Raw genomic sequence first — 22,561 nt, forward strand, 5'->3', positions numbered from 1 at the left:
GCATTTTCTCTATCACTTCAAAGTGCTAACTTTTCTTGATAGACTCTATGAATTGTCCTCTTGGGCCCCATTTCATCATTTTCCCTCACAATCTTTATTATTTCTTAATGTCAACTGCTTGTGCATTTGAATTGGGGTGATGCCACAATTGGAAATGAATCTATTTCTTGGAGTTATTTAAAACACAAGCAAGCCTGATCTGATCTGTTTGCTTCCCTCGTGTGTTCCATCTGTCCCTGTCATATCAGCCACATGAATGGCACTGCTCCTTATTGTTGAACAACATTAAAGCATGGTATGAGAAAGAACTTTTTCAGATTTTTGTTTTTTACCAGAGTTTTACAAGAGAAAAACTTTACTGATCCAAATAACATTTATAAATTCAAACCATCTGTATCCACATGTTGCTTTCAAAGTCGATTGGCTTTAGCAATGGTATCAAGGATATTATATTTAACAATCTCTCTCTCTCTTTCTCTCTCGCTCTCGCTCTCGCTCTTGCTCTTGCTCTCCCCCACCCCCCCCGTCTTTCTCTCCCTCTCTTTCACCCCATCCCGTGGTTTACAATTAAACATTATAGTTTCCTTCTCAGCTCTTTTTTCCCTCTTTTCTTATGAAATGTTCTCTTACTATGCTCCCATTAATGTGACTATCCTCTTTCTTTAAGTATCTTTTGTAATGATGGCTTTTTTGTTATGGATCACCTTCTATTTGCTTAATGACTTAATACACCTCATTTTATCTTTCCTGGTTCTTATGGTTAGAAATGAATGTATGGATATGATTCTGGTGTGTTTATCTTTGTAAGGTAAGTTAGCATTTGTTTCTTATATCCTGTTTCTTGCTCTGTGTTTCTGACACCCTGACTCTATTGTACTACAGGGAATTTCCTTTCTGGTCATGTTCATTTGGGGTACTAGGTGCATCACACATTCTGGCATCTCTTTCTTTCTCTGGGTTAGGGAAATTTTTGCTGCCATTCCATTCTACCCAGTCTCTCTAAGTTCAGTTATTATCTTTGTTTATTCTTATTACTGTAGATTCTTGGGATTAAACTTTTGATTGTGTCCCAAATTTTTGGACATTGCTATTATGTTCATTCTTTTTTTACCCAACTGATGTTTGATTGTAGTATTTTCCTCACATTGTGTTCCAACCTTGATAGTCTCTCTTCTACTTTGTCAAAATCTACCAATGATGATTGCCACTGTGTGTTTTTGCTTTGGTGCTGTTGTTATTTAGTTCACTAAGATTTTCACTTATAATATTTTAATTCTCTTCAACATCTTAGGGTTCTTGCTCATTTTCTCTTCCCTGTTGCTAACTTTGTCTTCCACACTGCTGATTGCCCCATCTGCCTTGGTGACTTTTTCCCTTGTGTTTCCTCTATAAAGCTTAGACAGGATATATCTGCTTGTTTGTGTTTTTTGAGGGCAATTACTGATCATTTTCACTAGTACACTTTGAAATCTTCATCTGAAGGTCTCTGGAGATGATTCAAGGAGTAAAATGCTTGCATAGAATGAAGATATTCCCAGCACCCACATCAAAGCCAAGCATGGTGACATGCATCTGTAGCGATAGTGCTGAGAAAGATGCCAAGAACTTGATTTCTCTCCATTTTAGCTGTCTTTGCTTTAGAAGTCTCCCTCTGTGTATGCTAGGGGTCTTATTAGAAAAACTGAGCAGGGACTTTCTGGAGATGAACTCTCACCCTCCTGAGACATACTACCTGGAGTGGTTATGGTTTGAGGTGGAGATGTTTCCCTACTAAAATTGCTAATATGGGAAGCAACCATAACACTGAGATCTGTACAGGTAGACAGTCTGACTTATACTTCTGATTTAGATATTTCTCCAATCAATTCTGTTCTCGATTTCATCAAGTAGATAAGTAAAGCTACCTAGTTCATTGTCAATAGGCCCAGTGATTGCTAACAATTTGTTAGCTAAGGAAAGAGGGAGCTTGTTTCAAGGAGTAGCCCAACATCTCTAGCATTGTAAATTATATTTTCATCGTTATCACTCTCCTAGTTCCAGTTCTATTGCTGTGCTAAAATTCTCTGTCAAAAAACAACTTGGGGGAGAAAGGGTCTATTTTAGATCATAATTCCTGGTGAGAGTCCACAACAGGTAAAATATTCTTAAGTGCTTAACTTAGATATCTAATATTTAATACCTAAGTTCCATAATCTAATATGCAATGTCTAATATTCTCTTCTTCCTATTCTTAATTTGAAGTTGAAGAAGCCATAACTCTTAAATATTATGTGCTTACCATGGCTATAGTTAGAAAGTAAAGAGTAGGACTTCAATGACACATGTAACTATGCACTTCACACAAGAGACAAATGATTTTGTCCTTCCTTTGAGACAAATGATTAATCATTTCTGAGTCTGAATTATAGCAGAGTACCAAGAAGCAAATTAAAGATTCCTTTAGCTATGACTATCAAACCTCAATGCAATCTCATGAGTAAGTGAAACAAAGTACCACTGTAAAGGAAGAGATCTGTAGTAGAACTACTTGGCAGTGTATAAGAGGCTGGCAGCAGAGTGAAGCACGTACCCCACATAGATGCCCCCAAACAAAGCACCTAGTTGTATTAGTTACTTCCTGTTGCTGTGATAAAGACCCATGATCGAGACAACTTGTAGAAGGAAGCAGTTTATTTGGGCTTAAAGTTCTGAAGAGATGAGACTCCATTGTGACAGGGAGGCATGAGAACAGGCAGGCATGGTGACCAGTGCTTGAGGCTGACTGATCTCACCATCAACAATAATCAGAAAGAGCAAACTGGAACCAGGGAAGGACTGTGAACTCTCAAAGCTCACCTCACTGATGTACTTCCTCCAGCAAGGCTGTGTTACCTCCTCAAATAGTGCCATGAACTATGGATCAGGTGTTCAAACATCTGAGACCATAAGACACATTTCCCATTTATATAGCATACTAGTTACTTTGAATAGAGGCCAGTGACAGGCTAGATATTTAATAATAGCAGAAGTTTAGGTCCTGTCTACAGTTAAGCTTGTAGGAAAATGAATTCTTCATATAAGTAGTATCTGTCATCTTAATTGAAAGAATAAGTTGGTGAGGGACTTGCTCAAGGCACCAAGACTCGTTGAAAAACTAGAACTCTGAGACTTAAAGAACTTGTAGAAGTACAAACAGTTTGTAAGTTATCAGTCAGAGGATTCTGTATAGAACCAATGGAGACTTCTTCAAACAAAGAAATGAATAAATTGTCAGTGCCAGTGTAAACAGATCTAATTAGAGATTGTACTCAAGGTTTTCTTCATTTCTTTGATAAGTTTGCCCTGTTGTGTCTTTAGCGGGGCAAGCTAATTTTTCTGCTCTACAATAAAAGTAGACAATGATCCTGTACAATTCCATGAGGGCCCAATTTTTGTTAAAGCACAAAGTTTTAAATGTTTTGGGAAACAAGATAAACAACAAAAAAAGTAGCACCATGAGTTTCCAATAACAAACACATAGCTTCACAGTTGGTTGCAATAATTATATGTATCTAGAAAGAAATATCTAGGGAGAGTGTTTTAGTCAAAATGGTTGAGGTATTAAGATTAACAAAAAATGAATGAACCAATACTTTATTTCACTTAGTGACTAACCTCTAAACTAAGGTAGGCTATGGCCTAGAAGCCCCCTGGGAGGCACCACAGTATTTTTGTTATTTCATTATAATTATTATAGATGCCACAAATCTAAATACACCATCGAACCAAGTACTGGATGGCATAATCACCATTGAAGTTCATAAAACTTAAATAACAAAAGCAGGTGTTTTCAGTGTTCACTATTATTTTCATTAGTAACTATTTTTAAGTACATATACACAATTGAGTCTGGAAATGAAACAGAGGCATTGAAAAATGATTTTATTCTCTTGAAATGACTAGTGAACATGCCTAAAGATCATGTCTGTCCCTAAGCAAGAAGCCTTGCAATAGTCAAGAGGGTCTAGACTTGCCTCCACCACCCCTTGCCTGGCTATTCTGACTTTACATCAGTTGTTTTCTCCATATTCTCCCTTTCTTGGCCTGTGAGACTGGATGCCCCAGTTAAAGGCACAGCGCTCCTGGGATGGATTCTAGAAAGACTGTACTTTTCTCTATATTTCTAGGCTCTTTCAAAGAACCAGGGTTTTGTTCTATTGTCCTCTGCTCCCTGCTTCTCCGCTGGGGTGCCTGGAGCGCCTCTGCTGGCTGCTGCTGGGAGAAGGCAGGACAGAGTCCTTATAGGATAGTCCATAGTTCTTGTTATCCTTCAAAGGGGCTGGAAGGGGAAACAGCAGGGGTTGGGACAAATGCTGTGATTCCAGGTTCCCTGTGTATCTGGGCGCCTCCAGCACACTGCTGAGAGTCAGTAACAGGTCCACACTTCCCCTCAAGGCATCCATGCACTGGGCAGGAAGGAGAAGGCAGAGCCTGAACATGGCAGAACATAGACTGATTCTGATGCAGAGTAAGAGTAAGTGCTTAGAGTGCTGAGGGCCTGGAGGACAGAAGATCTTCATTGGGAGTGGTAGGTGGTGACTCTTTAAGATGAAGGCCTTTCCTTCTGGAATGCTTAATGAGGAGAAGATCCTCATAAGTAGGTTTGTTCATACTGGCTTATTTAATGGTAGATATGAATACATATATTTTATTCAGAGTGAATGAGGTATTAAATACCTTTTGCAGGAAGAAAAGCCCAGAAAGAGAAGCTTATTTGGCTGACCACTTGGGGGCTATGTAGATACGTCATTAACACGGAGAATTCCAGGTGTTTATGCTAAGTGACCCAACACTTATGGTCCTCAGTGGGATGCTGTGGTTACATGTTCTAGAGTAGGGAAAGGCAGACAGGGAATGGCTCCACTCCTCCACTCCATTCTCAACTCTGAGAGTCCTGGGGCTTGAGCTCATTTGAACTTACCATGCTTATGCCTGTCTGGTAACAAGGTCCCACATGCCCAACATTCTGTCTTGATAGTGACTTCAAAGAACAAGGCAGCTGGAAGCAAGAAAGCTGACGAAGCTTCATTTTCCATCCATGAGGTCTAAAGTAGAGAGAAGACACTTTCATTCTCAAGTATCATGCTAATGCTCAACTTCACGTTCCTCTTAAGGATATTAAAGTTTTAAATCATACAACCCAAGACTGTGCAGTAAAATTAACATGTTCATATTCACAAGGGGAATGCCATCTATTACGATCATGAGTGGGTAACTGAGTAAAATCTAGGAGTAATGTATATACATCTTTTACACAGCTCCTCACCTAGATATTTTTAAAGGCCAAGGGAATGTTTGGGGTTAAAACTAGGAGAGCAGAAGAGGTAAACCTAGGCATGAGAACTGGGAGCCCTTTAAAACTTGGAAAATAAGAGCAGAGCATGCAACATTTATTAGCCTCTAAGGAATTTGACCTTTATCAGTAGGACCTCTGACCTGAATGGCGTGCCTCTTGGGAAGTCTTGGCAACTGTGCTAATCTGTCCTATTCACTATCTAGGCTGAGCCCAAGGGGAATGGAAGCATCAACAAGAGACTCCCATCCATTGTGGAAGATGAGGAAGAAGAAGAGGTGGAGGAAGAGGAGACGACCTCCCTTTCTCCTATCTACACAAGGGGATCCTCTGTCTCACATAGCAAAAAGACTGGAAGCAGTAAGAGCTATCTAGGCTTGAGCTTAAAGCAACTGGCCTCAGGAACAGTACCATTCCATTCACCTATCAGAGTCTCCAGCGCCAACTCCCCTAAAACCAAGCAGGAGGCTGACCCACCTAACCATGGTAGAAAGAAAGAGAAGAACCTGAAAGTGCAGCTTTCCAGCCTGGGTAGTGCTGGAACCCCAGAGCTTAGTCCAAGGTAAGAGGTCACCGGTGCATCAGTCTCCCCCAATGAGAGCCCACACTTCTGTATGTGCTCATGTACAGACTAGCACACACCTTGTAAATTATTCATAACATCACAACCTTGATTCTTCAGTTTTCCTGAGCCATGTGTGCAATCTTTTGAAACATATATGCACAGATGTGTATAATCCCAGCACTCGGGAGGCAGAGGCAGGTGGATTTCTGAGTTCAAGGCCAGCCTGGTCTACAAAGTGAGTTCCAGGACAGCCAGGGCTACACAGAGAAACCCTGTCTCAAAAACCAAAAAAAAAAAAAAAAAAAAAAAAAAAAAGAAGAAGAAGAAGAAGAAGAATTGTACTTATTAGTATTTAAATGAGCTCACTTCTTTTTTGAACTAAGTTTCCTCTACTTATCATGATGCAACTTATAATTTAATTCACGATAAAAACAGAAGAGAGGAAGAGCCTTCTGGTTACTCCTTAACGCTGACATCTTCATGGAACAACAGGTTGAGGTGATGAGTGGCTGCAGGGTGGTTTTATTGTCAAGCGAGTCTGCGTGTTTCTGTGGATCACAGAGACTTGTCTCCTTTTTGTCCTTTTTAGTAACACTAGCTCTATTTTGCATTGAAAATAAAAATCACTTTAGAATAAACGGCATTGAGATGGTAAAAAGAAAAAAAAAATCATGTTCATGTCAAGGTGCGAAAAAGGCAATAAGAACCATCAGAATCCCTAACGGATGAGTAACCAAGCGAGGAAGATATCCTGAGTGCTTTCTAGTTTCACTCACCTTGTGAGGTGATTTCTCCATTACTTTTTTTAAAATGTCTTCAGTCTTCTTGCAATCCTAAGAAGCCACTTTTATCATCTCTAACTATAATGTTGTAAAAATAAAGCTTAAGACTTAAAAATTCTGCCCAAGACCTAAGCAAGAGCATGGAATAAGAAAAGCTGGATTCAAATTCTTTCTCTACTTGTAAACCAAGTAATTGTTTTAATACAGTAGCCCATTATCCTCTTGAAGAAAAGACATTTTAGCATCTGTATATTGCACATTAAGCTGAGTGGGAAGAAAGTGTGATAACTTTAGTTTAAAAACCTTTCAGAACTGGAAGAGAAAGGTGTCTCTGTGCCAGGACGACACACTTGTCAAATGAGGGTTTGTTCACATGGAGAGCATTTTCAGGCCACTTGCCAAAATGCTATAGTTTCAGTAAATGACTGGAACTTTCCTTTTTGATTTCTGTTATCTTTCTGTATAGTGTTTTTACAGTACACTTGTATTTGGCAGTGAGCAAATTAGACATCATTTACCAAGGAAAAAGGCTCAACTCCTCAGTGATTTTAAATACTGAGCTGAAGCTGGAGCTTGGCAGAACACACTTGACTGGTACGCATGAGGCCCTAGCTTCAGATCCTAGAATAAAAATAACAAAAATATTGATAGAATAAATGAAGTTCTTTAATGCTCAGGTAGGTAGTTTCAGGGCTTTGTCTAGAGGTATCATTAAATTTTCTTTCCTCTGAAGCTTCATTCGTTAAAAGTTAAAACATTTTTTCTTGGATGAGAGTAAAAGTGTGTGTGTGTGTGTGTGTGAACCTGCTTTTTATATCTGAGAATAAATAAGTCTAATTTCTATAGCATCAATGCCTAACAAAAATAAAACACAAGATAAAATGTGAGCCACATATGTAGCTTTAAAGTCTCTAGTTGCCACATTTTAAAGCAAGTAAATTCTAATGCAGTTCACTTTGGTATAGACTCTATATATACATACCATATATCCCAAATATTATTATTTTAAATGTGAAAAAACATAGAAATCCTTAAAGAACTCATGGCTCTTAAAATATGTCTTCAAACTCTGGAGTGCATGTTACACACCGAGCATTAGCAATCAGACTGTGAAGAGGCATCTCAGAAAGTGGTTTCCAAGGTGCTGCCATAACTTTATAGCGCTCAGAATTTGGAGATTGAACACAAAATGTCTTAAAGGTCTCATAGAACTTCTGGAGTTCATAAATGTAAGTGCAGAGCCAACTAACTGTCTGACCTTGGCACAGGATCGTTGATGGAATTGAAGATGGTCACAGCAGTGAGGAAACTCAGACTTTTGACTTTGGCTCTGAACAGATCAGGCCAGAGCCCAGGATTTCCCCTCCCCTTGCAGGTAAGCACCTGACTAGTCACCTTTAGCGATGATATTTCTTGCCAGTGTGTGGTGTTTGCCACTGTTGCCTTCTGATCTTATCTGATTCTTCATGGCATTCAGTGAGTTGACTTAAATCTATAACGTCTCCAGGTACTGAGGTCATTGCTTGTAATTATCCTCTGCCCAGGACCCATGTCCTGCCATTTGTCATCACTGGCAAACAGTGTCTGAAATTCATCAAAGGTTACCCCTACTTCTAGACAAATTCACATCAACATCACCAAAAAGAAATATCATGTTCATTGTGTACTCTGAAAAATGTTGATAGTGCTTAATCATTTATTTGGTGAGAGGTTATACACTTACAGACTGTGAGAATAAACAATGTTAATGATGTAAGATAGTTGAATATGAAGCATCAACCTGTAAGGATGATGAACCAGTGTAAAGATACCCCTATCTCAAGCCCAATTTAATCTCTTTCCCCCTCTGCCAACCTCAACCACAAAAACGATCAGTCATAAAGGACATGATCAAGGCCACAAGTGACAAGAAAACTCTAACCAGCAACCTCCTGTGTAATCCTAACCCCAAGAAAGACCATTGAATGAACAGATTCAGCAACAGGAATAGGACTCCACTGGTCAATGAATTCAGGAAATTATTTGGAATTAGCAGTCCTTCCTAGTACTCATTTTCTTCTGGGAATAAAGAAACGGTCCACATAAGACTTGATGCAAAGCTGGGCGTGGTGGTGCACGCCTTTAATCCCAGCACTTGGGAGGCAGAGGCAGGCGGATTTCTGAGTTCCAGGCCAGCCTGGTCTACAAAGTGAGTTCCAGGAGAGCCAGGGCTATACAGAGAAGCCCTGTCTCAAAAAAACCAAACAAACAAAACAAAACAAAACAAAACAAAACAAAACAAAACAAAAGACTTGAAACAAGAGGAAAAAGAGTAGTCTTACATCATTAACTCAACTAAATCGCAAATGTTGACATGACTTTGTTGGGACAATAGTCAAGGAAATAATTGTTCTATCAAACGGTTGTGTGTGCCACGAAAACCAGTAGTGAGACTCAGCAGCAAGGTTCTCTTTGTGGTCTCCCCAAAGGCAATGCACAGAGTCCTGTCCATCTACCCATCTTTTAGCGTCCTCTGTTTTCTTTTTGCATCATTAAGCCCTATACTCAAATATTTAAGCAACAATTTTTCTTTATTCCATCTCCTATGAGTCTTAGTTTTGCCTAGACCTTCGGTTCTTCTCTGTGGCCACACTCATACTTTGCCTGCATTGCCACCAAATTTTATCCCAGACTTCACACACCGCTTTTAATATAGAAAGAGAAGTTTTCGAGTGCGAGAATATTTGTATGGCTTAGCCTCAGTGCTTAAAACCTGGAGACTATTTCATACAGCCTTTAGCATGAAATACCAACTCACCGACTAATTGCCTTCAAGTGTTTCTTCCTTTTGCTGGGTTCTTTCTTCAGTGTCATCTCCTATAAGAAGACATTGACCTATTTATTATACATGATGAGAAATGGTTTGTTGATGGACTACAAGACATCTCTGTAAAACGGGCTCTTTTGTGACTACTTTGCTCTGTTCAAGTGATTTTTTTTTTCTTCCACAAACAACTGTTCTACCCACTACTGGTCAGAGAGAGGCTAATTCTGTCACAGTTTTTATTCACCTAGGTTATTTCAATTTATTAAACAATGGGTCAAAGGGCATGCATTACTGCCCCTTACTTACACATGGAGAAAAGAATTTGTCAGTTCTTTTCCTCCTCTAAGCACTGACTAATTTGTACTTCTTATCCTGGACAGAAAAAAAAAATGTACTTAGAAGAGTAGAGTAGGGAGGAACTAGAAAAGAGAACTAAAAAATGGACACAGTATAGTAAAAGACAGAAGCACACCAAAGAGATTAACCCCTCAAACAGGGGTGGAATGAAAGGCTCTCATGGGCACAGCAACCAGTACTTCCAATGGAGGCATGGTCAGTGAGTATGGAAGTGGTCAGTGGGGAATGACAATGCGAATGCAAACAGATGAGAGATTGGCTTATAACATGGTGATGATTGTGTCTGGGGACACATGCAGCCAGTAGGAACACCAACCTCCAAGCTGTGCCACTGGTCCCTAAGGATTCAGCAGGTGCCATCCAAAGAAGGAAAGGAGGTTTATCTGAGCCTGGAACCAAGGAACCCACAGAGTTCAGGCAGCAGGGAAGTTTGAAGTGACAGCTTGACCTTCCCCCAACCCAGCAGCCAACCTGAAGCTTGAATACTCAGTATATTTCGGAAGGGCTCACTCTCTGTGTGTCACTTTTCAGAATCAGAGATCGGAGCTGCGTTTCTGTTCATCAAGGCTGAAGAAACCAAGCAGCAGATTAACAAGCTCAACAGTGAGGTATGGGGGCAGAGGGGGTGGATGGGCAAAGGAGACAGAAACTCTACCTATAGCAGAAGCAGTGTGGTATAAAAACCAGCTTGTGCCCCTGGAGCAAAACCACCTGAGCCTCACAGAGCCCTGGGACTTTTGACCTTTCATATAACCAATCCAAAAGCTCCATTCCCTGTTTGTAGGTAGGGAACAGTAATGCATGCCCTTTGCCCCATGGTGGAATTAAATGAAATAATCTAAGTAAATAAAGTGAACAGTAAATACATGATCATTTTATAATTCATGGGAGTATTCCATCCTGGTCAGAAAATGGTCTAAACAGCTACACTTTTCAGTTTTCAGTGAGCGAGTTTGTGGAACATGTAGTCAAAGACCAGGCACCAGGCAGCAGACAGACAGAAGCTGTAGACAGACAGCAAAATACAATCACCTCAGACTCTTACACATTCATCAGAGAGATGTGGAGTAGCCACAGTTGGAGAGGAAGCAGAAGCACCTTCATGGAATTGGTGTGTACAACACACAGCAGAAATACATGCACTAAGGGAGCCCTGTCAAGTGGCTGGATGGAGCACCCACTACGGGACCTGTGCAGAGCAGGAGGTCTGTCCACGGTTGAGTGTCTGGCTTCCTAGTCCCACTGTAGGTGTTTTTATAATAGGAACCTCTCTCAGGAATCATTTATCTTGCCTTTGCTCTCCAAGTTACATTTTTTACATGTCTTTGTCTGTTTGCTGTCTTCTCCTCTTTCTGTCACAGACTCAGGGTCCTGCCTACCCCAGAACAGGGACTCTTAGGAGACACTTGATGTGAGTGTGCTTGAATCTGGCACCCTTGCTGGTACAGTCGCTTTCCACAAACTTAACAGCGTGTGACAACATTTTGTCTACAATATAAGATATACTCTGATATATTTTATTTAACAGATGTCCTTTGGTTTTTAGCCATTTAAAGCAAGCATGTTAGTTCACAGAATAAGATTTCTCAGAGTGATTGGGGCCTGAGTTCTGCTTTCTCTTCATCACATATTTGCTCCATAACATTGAAACTTTATCTCTTTGAATTCTAGGATTGTCCACATGAAATAAAGTAGCCTTGCCAACAACTTTATTAAGACATTTACATACCATAAAATATATTTTAAAACATGTGATTCAGTAAGTTTTGTGTTTGTTTAGCCATCATCAAAAGTCACCTTTCGTATCTGTTTTGTCTCCCAAGTAATGGCTCTCATTCAGCTTTACAGTTAATCTAGGGAACCCTGCCTTGGTTAAACCCTGGATCTATGGTCTGTTTTGATAAGATTTGTTTTTCTCCCCAGTTGCATAGAATAACGTAGCTTCTTGTTTGGTGCCTCAGTTTTAATTGCTTTCCCCAAATAGCAGTGGTCTAAAACACATTCTGGGGCATTTTAGTTGCAAATAATTATTTTGGAAGAAACCTCTGAAGTTTGATGGGAAAGCAGAGAAGAGAAAAACTTGAAGGTGAAAAGTAAATATGGGTCAGGCTTGTGAGATCCTCTGGGAAATTGCAGGAGACAACTATGACCATCCCAGACACAAGGGAAAAGGCTGAAGCTCTTTACAGACCTAGCTACAGAGCAGTCTTGACAGACATATGAAGAAAAATGCAGGAAGCTCTGGGGTTCCTTTGGACCATGGGAAGGACTGGTAGAAAGGGAAAAGGAGTCCCCTTCCAGACTAAAGTTTGAACTCACGTGCCATCATCTGGGATAGAGTCTCCTTGTACTAATGTACTAATAAGGATTTTATAAATGATATTCATCGGATCATACAACTTGCCATGGTCTGTGGTACCACAATATATGGTGTGGTGCAACTTGAGCAACCCAGGTTTCTCCTAAATCTGGGTTCTCTGTTAGTGAAGATTTGTACTCGTCAGCTATCTCTTCTATCTTTCTGTTTCAGAAGTCAGATTGGGACTAACAAGAGGGAAAAGTTCCAGGAGAAGAATGGAGATATCACTACTAGAGAACCTAATAGTGAGATTGACAGTTATCATAATGATTAGTTCAAACACTGGATTACCCAATTAATCATCCATTGAGAAATATAGAAGGAGCTGGAGAGATGGCTCAGGGGTTAGAGCACTATCTGCTCTTGGAGGGCATCCAGGTCTGGTTCTCAGCATCTACAGGACAGCTTACAACCACCTGCAACTTCAGTTCCAGAACATCCAGGGCCTTGTCCAGCCTCTATGGGCACCAGGCACATGCAGTACACAGACATACATGCAGGCCAGACATAAAAGATATAAAACTACAATATTTTTTTAAACAGGCAAAAGGCAGCTAGACATCTTGTTGACAATCTACACATTAGCCTTCCTTTAAGTCATTTCTCTCCAGACATTATCCCAGTTCAAACCTCTCATAACTCCACTGGCATTCTTCCCACTCTCATTTGACACAAATACTTCAATTCTAAGAAGTGATTGGTCTGCTTCTTCGCTGAATCCTGATTGAGTTACTTTCCTTGGAAAAGGAGGGTAGTCTCTTCTAAGTGTGGACACCTGTCTATGTCTCACTGTAGAGCTGATCACTGTATAATTTTCCTTTGACAATGTGGTCCAGCAGTCTGTGGAAACGAACATATATTTGCAAAACAAAAGAGTCTTCCAGTGTGATACATATGTGATTGTTCTACTGAGAAACATTCATAAATATGCATTAAAGTAAGAAGGCTAAAATAAAATTATGAGTGGTTTAATCATCTTCTAAAGATTAGATTTTCCTTATAATAAAATATCTGATTTCCTCTTCATTGTACCTTAAGAAAAACAAGACACAAACAACTTTACCCTTTACACATAATTTCATTTATATAGCCTTGACCCTGTGTATAATACATTAAAAGCCTCTAAGAAGTGACTTCAAAATGTGCAGCTACTCCTTACAGCCTACTACATCTACACATATGCTTTTCCCACACCTATTACAAAACCAATTATTGACATAAGGGAAAAAAATCCAATCAAGTCAAAGACTGATACTGTGCTTTGTGTATATCCTACTGTCGGCAGGTGGAATCAGTTGATTCCATATCTCTTACTTTATGCTTTCTTCAATTACTATCAAGCGGGAAACACATAGATAGTAAATGTGAAATCTACAGTGTGCCCTTGCAGTTTGTTACTGAAATGCAAGACAACTATATGACCTAGACTGAGATGCATCCTGCAGGCACTGGGTGCACAGTGGGAGCACTGGTCAATTTCAATTCTGATATTTGCTCAAAGAGTTAACATACAGGGTCTGAACTGATGTCAGTGGCTAAGAGCATATACACTCTTCCAGGGGACCCGAGTTCCATTCCCTGCACTCATGTCGGAGAGCTCCTAGCCTCCTGTAACTTTAGCTCCAAGTTGCTTGCTGCCATCTCCTACCTTCTTTAGATCTCTGCATGTGTACCTGTGCACACATACCTACATATACACACATGCACACATAAATATACAATGTGATAAATTAAATATTTATGTATATCATTCATGCATATGGAATTGTTCCTTGTGTACGTCCCATGATATCCATAATTAAATACATTACTTAAATACATTTTAAAAGTCAGAAAAGGTGTAACATTGATATTAACCTACATTCCCAGCACACTGAAGGGAATGTCAGAGATGTAGGGCAGCCACCAATGTCAGCCTACTTTAGATCCGGTGCCCATGCTTTATAGTGGGGCAGAGCTGTGACTCTAAGAAAAGTCTGTGACAATAACAATGAAAAGACACTTCAGGAGCCTTGGACGCTGAGCGTCAAACACTCAATTTCTTAAGAGGTTTGTGGGTAAATGGTACATGTGCCGTAGTTTCTCAATTCTGGCTGACCCAGAAAGGCATTATTGAAAAGGGTTTAAAGAAAAACTGCTTCGGCATAGTGAGCTTAACACGTAAACACTGCTGAAAAGGCAAAGCTGTCCAAGAGGGGACAAATGGTTAGGTCCATATTCTGCTATTGCAACAAGGAACTTGTCTTTCCTAATTGCATTCTGTTCTTCTATTAATGGGTAATAAAACTGCAATAGGAGTCCGTATGTGAACTTAAGACTGTATGGAGAATGTAAACACCGTCTGTAAAGTATAGTGGACCCTTTAATGTATGGAAACTAGATGCTGGTTCTTTCTGCATTAGAACTCCTTGACAGCTTTAACTGTGCCTCAGTCATTTATCTATCTTCTCTGTAGAACTGACTCTTTCTATCCCTTTTCCATTTTCAGTTGGGTTGTCTTTTGTCACTGATTCCCCAAGAATTGTTTATATATTATAGAACCACATCCCTTATGAAACACATGATTTGCACTTTTCTCATTTTGTAGATCAAAGCTTGACTCTCTTGACGATGTTTCTTAAAGCACATGAGTATTAATTTTAGAGACAAGCAATCTTTCATTTTTTTCTTGTGCATTTGGAGGTGATATCTGTGAGAAAATTAGAAATGAATGTTTATTCCTCTGTTTTCCTTTAGGAATTTTATACTGTGATAATGTTTTGTATTTGTACCTTTGATCTATTTTGAGTTAAGTTATACATATTGTATCAGTTATTCATTTACCTTCATTTGTGTAGGAATATTTGGTTTTCACAGCTCTATTTCTTAAAACAGTCTTCCCAACCTAAAGGTCTGAAAACTATGATTATAAATCAGTGGACTATGAATGTAAATGTTAATGCATATGTTACTGTTCTTGTTGCTATAACTAAATATCTGACAAGGAACCATGGTAAGAAAGAAAGCTTGTGTGCAGTTCAAGGCAAGTCATTGTGACAACAGGGTGAGATGGCTGTCACACTGCATCCACGATCCAAAGCAATGAGTGCTGCTGCTCAGCTTGCTGTTCCTTTTATTCACGAAGGGACTCCAGACCACAGAACAAAGACACCCACATGTAGAACAGGTCTTTCCTTTCAGTCAAACCCTTCTGATACATCCTCGTGGACACACCAAAGGATTGTTTCTATGGTCATATAACCATGGAAGCTGACACTGGATGGTTGAGATTAACCATTGCAGTTCACTTCTGAGCTTAGATTAGTTAGTTTTGCTTGATAACTCAGCATAGCTCCAAACACACAGTCCTTCTGTTTTAGCTCTGTATACCCCACCCCCAAAATATTGCAGGTGTGAACCAGCATGCCTGGCTATTTCTGGACTCTAAATTGTATTCTGCTATGATTATCTGTATCCCAGCTCTTTGCTGTCTTTTTACTTTGCTTTGGAATAAGTCCCAAAGTGGAAAGATAAGTGTCCCCTCTCTTTGGTTTTCTCTTTCATGATTGCTTTGACAGTCTAGGGCTTCATGCCAATTTTAGAAACATCTATTTCTACAAAGAGGACAGTATGCTTTCTCAATGATCGTTTTATCATTTGAAATTTTCATACAAGTGTACAGTGTATCTTCATCATCTCAATCTCACCTGATCCCAGAATGAATGATCACATTTCTGTATCTCTCTCCTAACTTCATGCACTCATTTTGTTTGTTTTTTTTAAACCAACTGAGTCCAGTGAGTGCTGCCCATATATGTGCAAAGGCATGGCATCATCCTACCATTGGCCACACTCCCAACAACAGTGACTCTCCTTCCCCAGGAGTCACTAACTGCCAATAGTTCCTCAGATAGGGGTGGAGCTTTGTGAGCCCCTCCCCACTCTGTGCTGAAATTTTTTAAAGTATGTTTATTAGTTTTTTTTGAGGATTTCATTCAATGTATTTTGAAACTATTCTACTCCATTCTTTTCCCTAACTTCTAGATCCACTTCTAGCTCCTACTCCCTACTTAATGTCCTCTTTTTTATTTAATAACCCTCAAGCTCCAATTTGTGCTGCACATATGATCCTGGGTGTGGAATCAACCACTGGAGCATGCTTCACCAGTAGCCATACCCTTAAAGAACCCTAATCCTTGATCACTCAGAGGCCATTAACTGCCACAGCTGCTTTAAGTTCAAGAGCGTGATGGTCCCAAAAGACACCATATTTCTTGAGTCTTCCCTGCCCTGTGGCTGTTATAATCTTTCTGCCTGCTCTTCCCTGACGGCTCCTGAATACTGAGGGCAGAGGGAATGATGTAGATGTCCCATTTGTGACTGAGCACTCTGTTCATGTTTATTCTATGAACTTTGACCAGTTGTAAGTTTCTTTTTTTTTCTCTCACTTTTTATTAATTAGGTATTTTCCTCATTTACATTTCCAATGCTATCCTAAAAGTCCCCCATACCCTCCCCCCCCCACTCCCCTACCCACCCACTCCCACTTCTTGGCCCTGGCGTTCCCCTGTACTGGGGCATATAAAGTTTCCATGAACAATGGGCCTCTCTTTCCAGTGATGGCCAACTAGGCCATCTTTTGATACATATGCAGCTAGAGACAAGAGCTCCAGGGTACTGGTTAGTTCATATTGTTGTTCCACCTATAGGGTTGCAGTTCCCTTTAGCACCTTGGGTAGTTTCTCTAGCTCCTCCATTGGGGGCCCTGTGATCCATTCAATAGCTGACTGTGAGCATTCACTTCTGTGGTTGCTAGGCCCCGGCACAGTCTCATAAGAGACAGCTATATCAGGGTCCTTTTAGCAAAATCTTGCTAGTGTATGCAATGGTGTCAGCGTTTGGAGGCTGATTATGGGATGGATCCCAGTTTCTATGTTAACCACTACCCATTTCCCCAAATAAACTCAGATTAAGTCTGAGAGCTGTGCAATTTTATAGATAGAGAGACAAACTTAGAGATAAGTTTGATGCTATATCCACTTTGCAGAATAATAATAGTAAATTCACTTTGAATTTGAGCAACAGTTGCTGTGTGCTCATATGTAAAATGGCCATGTCCAGTCAAGAAGACAGCATTTCACACAATTTCTCCACACTCCAACTCTGACATTCTTTCTGCCCCTTCTTCTGTGATTTTCCCTTGGTTTGTGACAGTAAGCACACTGACAGAATCATGGCAAGGAATGCTGCAATCTCAAAATCCTCTTATTCTTGAACTAAGGATTTTATTAGGTATCTAGGGTTTTTCTAAGTGATGTTTTATAATTTCCTGTTTCTAGCTTTATACCTCCTCATTTGTATCTATTTCCAAGTATTCCATTCCTTTGGTTCTACTTAGTTCTATATGTCTGTCTGATGTCTTTTCCAGTCTTGGTTGTCTTTAGGTGGATTCCTAGACCTTAAATATACTTAGGGCAAGACAAAATCTGGGTTGAAGGCTTCTTGTGAGGTCCATGTGATCCCAATATAAATGCAGTTTGCTTCCTGCCCTCCCCTAAAACATAAGCTTCTAGGGCATCTAGCCCAGGGATTTTTTTTATAAAGGACTCACATGGAATGGTGAGCAGATGCCTTATTATACTTTGAGGCAGCTACACTCACTGACGTAATACTGCAGCATAGTGTTTGGACATCTTTCCCTGAGAAGACAAACAGGTCTGTTCACCCCAGATAAGGCACCAACCACAGACCTAAGCTCCACCTAATTCTGTCTGGATGAACCAGTGAACTCAGGGTTATTTGCAGGAGAATAGATAAAGAATTATCCACAAGAGCTTGGGTGAGCATGCTCAAGGATGACTTTCAGGAACATAGGTGAGCACAGCCCAGAGGTTATTTACTGGAGTGCGGGCAACTTAAAGAACTGCTATACCACTGAAGAAAAGTCTCTTTCTCCCAGCAACTGCTAGTCCTTTATGTATATCCTCAGGGAGATGCAGGTCCTTGTGAGCTCTCCCCATCTTCACTGACTGAACATTTGTGTGCCCAGTGGTATGCCAATCTCCAAGGTAATCCCAACATATACACATTTGTTAAAGACTGCAATTTCTGTGGAAATAATATAGTAAATCATACTGTTAATGCACTCAGACTTATGGATTTTTCCTAATATTTATCAATAATCAACCAGTTGGCCAATTTCAAGTATCAACAGATAAGTAATTTTTTAAACATTGATTTTAGAAAAGGGAAAGACCAAACATTCTCTTTTTTTAATTGATATAACTGAGGACATCAGATAACTTGTAAAGAAACCTCTCTTTGGAAAATTATTTCAGCTAAGCAAAATTGTGTGGTTGAATATAATTAGACTTGAATCCTGCTCCATTTCTAAGTTCTTCCCTCAACGCCATGCCTGCTGACATCACAGTAAAAAGCTGCCAAGAGCCATGTGCTTCCTAACCCAGCTCTGTGCCATCTTACCAACAGGATAGGAGACAAGAAAGTGGGATACACAGAACTTTGACCTCTTGCTGACAGATCGGTATGTGAGGAGTTAACTAAAGAATGCAATTCTGTGAGAATTAGAAATGAACTTATAGAAACAGAGAGCAGAACTGGGGATCCCAGGGACTGTGAGGGTTGGGGTGGTAGGCAAAAGACACAGGATTTCAGTGTGACAAGGTAAGCAAGCTCAGGAGATGCACCATTAGATTCTAGTGTACATGACCATGTGTTATGTACTGATAGATTGACTGAAAGTGGATTTTCCATTTCTTATCCATGAAAATTGATAAGTACATGACATGGTTCATAAATTAATTCATTGAAATTGTCATTGCACAGCAAATACGCATCTCAAAGTCTCCGTCATGTTTTTCACCTTAAATGTTTATGATTTTTTACAGTACTGAGGATGGAATTCAAAGCTTTACACATGTGTTCTGCAGTCATTGAGATAAAATACAAGACTATTTTTATTTTAAGGTCGTTTTTTGCTAAGATACTGAGGCTAGCCTCAAACTCAGAATCCTCCTGCCTAAGCTTTCAGAGTAGCTGGGAATAGCAGTATGTGCCACCACACTCAGGTAGTGTACAGTTTTGTTACTTAAAAAAAAAGAATCTTAGGGATAGGAAACACCTAATGCTCTGACTCTGCAAAGTTGAAGTGGCAGAGAGTAAGCCAGGAGCATGCTTGCTAGAAGTGCAGAGTCTCAGGATTCCTCTGCCGATCTATACTGAATGCCCCAGAGTGGCTTATCCTTGGATTCAGGTTGGCTTCTCCATGGGTTCTGGTTAGCATGCGTTTTACATACAACTAAAAATCAGTAAGGACACAGCTGTGCTTAACGTTTGCCAGTAATGTAAGGATCTCCCTGTCAGATGGCAATCCAGACACTAATCACACTCTGTTATTAAATAAATAAATAAATAAATAAATAAATAAATAAATAAATAGAATTAAAAAAAATGGAGCTGGGCAGTGGTGGCACATGCCTTTAATCCCACCACTTGTGAGACAGAGGCAGGTGGATTTCTGAGTTTGAGGCCAGCTTGGTCTACAGAGTGAGTTCTAGCACAGCCAGGGCTACACAGAGAAACCCTGTCTCGGAGAAAAAAATGAAATCAGAAATCAGAAGATTGATAAATAATGAATATCAATAATATAGCTCTACTGATGGGCTTATATGCAGAGGCCAGTGCTTGCAGAAATTTAATGAAGCCATTGAAGTAGCCATTTTGAAAATGGCCACTGGCTGTTTGGCACTGGCAATGCCTAGTTCATGGCGCTTCTGTTTTGTCATAGGAACCATCTGTAACTACAAAAGAGGAGAATTCCTACGTACTATTCCTTGTGACTTGAGAGAGGCCAACTCTCTTGTCTCTCTAGCTGCAGACTCTCTAGCTGGGGGACTCTGAGGAAACGTTCAGATGATATGAAATAATCTTACCTACTAGATGTACAAACCTTGTTAGTCAGAAGAATCGTCCCCTCATCTGGAAGAAATGTCTGTAAATGCCAAGTGTAACTATCATCTTAGGTGACAGACGCAAGACTGTCATTTGTTTAGGACTTTTTGTACAGCAACAAACACCTGGGTGAAATGATGCCAATCATCTTTATTGTCTTGCCTGCTTGTGGAGTTGGGTTGAACTTGTCTAAATCTCATGATGAATATACAACATGATAAAGGATCTGGGAAAAGATTATTTAATTACCTGAATCATAGACTGTAAAAATGGGGGGCAGGGAGACTTTTAGTGCAATTAGTACTCCTGAATTTAAGAAAATTGTATCTAGCTGGAAAATATGCACGTTTGGCAAAAAAACAGAGACAGGTCAAGAACTCTTCAGACTAAGATTACGTCACCAGATGCATCTCTACCTGCTCACTAACTCATAAAAATGAAAATCATGTATTTTTCCCCCTCTGCTTAGCAAGTAAAAGTTTCAGAATGCATGGGTCTTACTGATAGCCAGGATTCAGGAAGAGTAAACACACATAAGGAGAGCTATTTCACAGGAAATAAAAAGCATTGCTAAGGATGTATTTTGACTTGCATTCCTGTTCCCAAAACACATGCCATAAGCCTACCAAAATGAAGCAGAACAAAAGAAAAAACTCCATTTGCCTCCAAAGCCACAATACAGTGTATGACAATATCTGCTGTTATTGGGGGAAAATAGGAGTCAGTACCACAAATGGATTTCTTAAATAATAAATTAGACATTTCAAAATCTCCCAGTTTTACATGCTGGGGTGCTCTGATGAGACATTCAGAGCATATGAAATATTCTTACCTACTGGAAGCTTGGTTATAATTATTTCTGTTCTTACAAGTTTAAATCATTAGAAAAGATTGTTTAAATTTAGATTTTCTTTTAAATTAGAAAGACATGTTAAGAAATTCTCCATGCAATTTACTCCCAGTTAAACTATCCAACTACCAAAACAAGATTTCAAGTGTATGCTATGTGGCACTATTTGTACATAACTTGACCTACTTCAAAAGCCAGTAAAGTCCTTGCTCTCCCTGCACTTGGCCCACATTGGTTCTAGTTCAGTTCTAAACAACACCAACTTGTACATCCTTATATCACATCTCATAATCCTGGTAAATAATTAACCTGTCTGACTCCATTTACTTAAACTTTGAGCTAAAGCTCAGTTTACAGTAGCCCCAACTATTATGCTACCACATAAATCCACGCCAGGTCATGCTTAAATTCAAGGCTTTTTGTATAGTAACGGTGCTGACAGTACTGGGTTGTTTCTCCATGCTGATGAAGAGGAAGACTTGTATAGAAAAGAGTGATTATCCTTTTGTCTGGCCTGTCTTCTGGATCAGTATTCTCTGCCATGCAGAAATACTCAAGTAAGCTTAGTTTCTGGATCCATTATCATATCCAGCCACATGGGATCCTAACATAAAACCAATTATATGGGGACTAAGTTTTTACATCTAAAATATTATTTAAGTCATCTGTCAAAGCCTTTGGAGCTGGTTAAACACAACAGAGCAAAGAAGGTGCTCTAGAAATGTAGGCCAATGATGAAACAGCATTCTAGGGAATCCTGGAGGTGGCCGAAATAGGAAAGTGTGGTAAGTTGGGAGTTTCTTTTCATGGATAGCAAAGTAAGTTTGTAGATTGTCACTGCTGACAAGTCTATTCCATGGTGTGTGACTGACCAGCAGTGATGTCTGTGAGTAATAGAGGCATTGCCAAAACACATACTGGAACCTGGTATACTGAGATTTTAATGCATGATTCTGGCACAAAAAGAAAGAAGGACATCTTTGGGTATTCTGGTGTCTGGGAGAGAGAGGTGAGTCACTTTGGAGCACAGATACTGTTTTCCTCACAGCTCTGCTTTCTAACAGAGCTTGAGGCAAGAGAAAATGTTGGGCGTAAGCATTGGCTGGGTAGATGGTGGTGGCGAACTAGTTTGGCCAAAAGCTTGAATTTTTAGAAGGCTGGGTTTTTATGCATAGAAGGAGACATAAGAGTTGACAAAGAAGAGGGAGGAAGAGAAAATGGACGTATGAAAACGAGTATACAAGTGGAGAACACACATCAAGTAATATTCTCCTTATCCATTCTCTGAATCAGAAGTCCACACCAACATAGCTTCTCTGTGTACAAAATAAAAAAAAAAAAATGATAGGAATGAGGTGGGGCTTGGGAAGACTCTGCAATAGCTAGGGAGAGAAAAGGTTATCTTTTCTAATATGAATAGCAAAAACACGTAAGAATTTTAGGTTGCTGTTGGAGTAAGATGAAAGCTTACTTTTGCTTGGGCAGGATAATTCAGCTTGGCTGGATTGCTTTACTTCACAATGCTCTGGTGCTAAGTTCTATGATGAAGACAGAACTCTGTAACGTGGAGAGTCCTAGACA

At 39.8% G+C, this 22,561-nt stretch overlaps 1 protein-coding gene across 1 annotated transcript in view; it reads left to right on the plus strand.

Annotated features, from left to right (window-relative positions):
* The window catches only part of Kcnh8 (potassium voltage-gated channel subfamily H member 8), a 352,841-nt gene that overhangs the window by 325,404 nt on the left and 4,876 nt on the right, over positions 1–22,561 (plus strand). The window contains exons 13-15 of the mRNA XM_021149362.2: positions 5,518–5,873; positions 7,927–8,033; positions 10,353–10,429. Coding sequence (XP_021005021.1) covers positions 5,518–5,873; positions 7,927–8,033; positions 10,353–10,429 — 540 coding nt within the window. The remainder of the gene's footprint in view (positions 1–5,517; positions 5,874–7,926; positions 8,034–10,352; positions 10,430–22,561) is intronic.

This window comes from Mus caroli, chromosome 17 (assembly GCF_900094665.2).
Source record: "Mus caroli chromosome 17, CAROLI_EIJ_v1.1, whole genome shotgun sequence".
In the NCBI taxonomy this organism is placed as follows: Eukaryota; Metazoa; Chordata; class Mammalia; order Rodentia; family Muridae; genus Mus; species Mus caroli.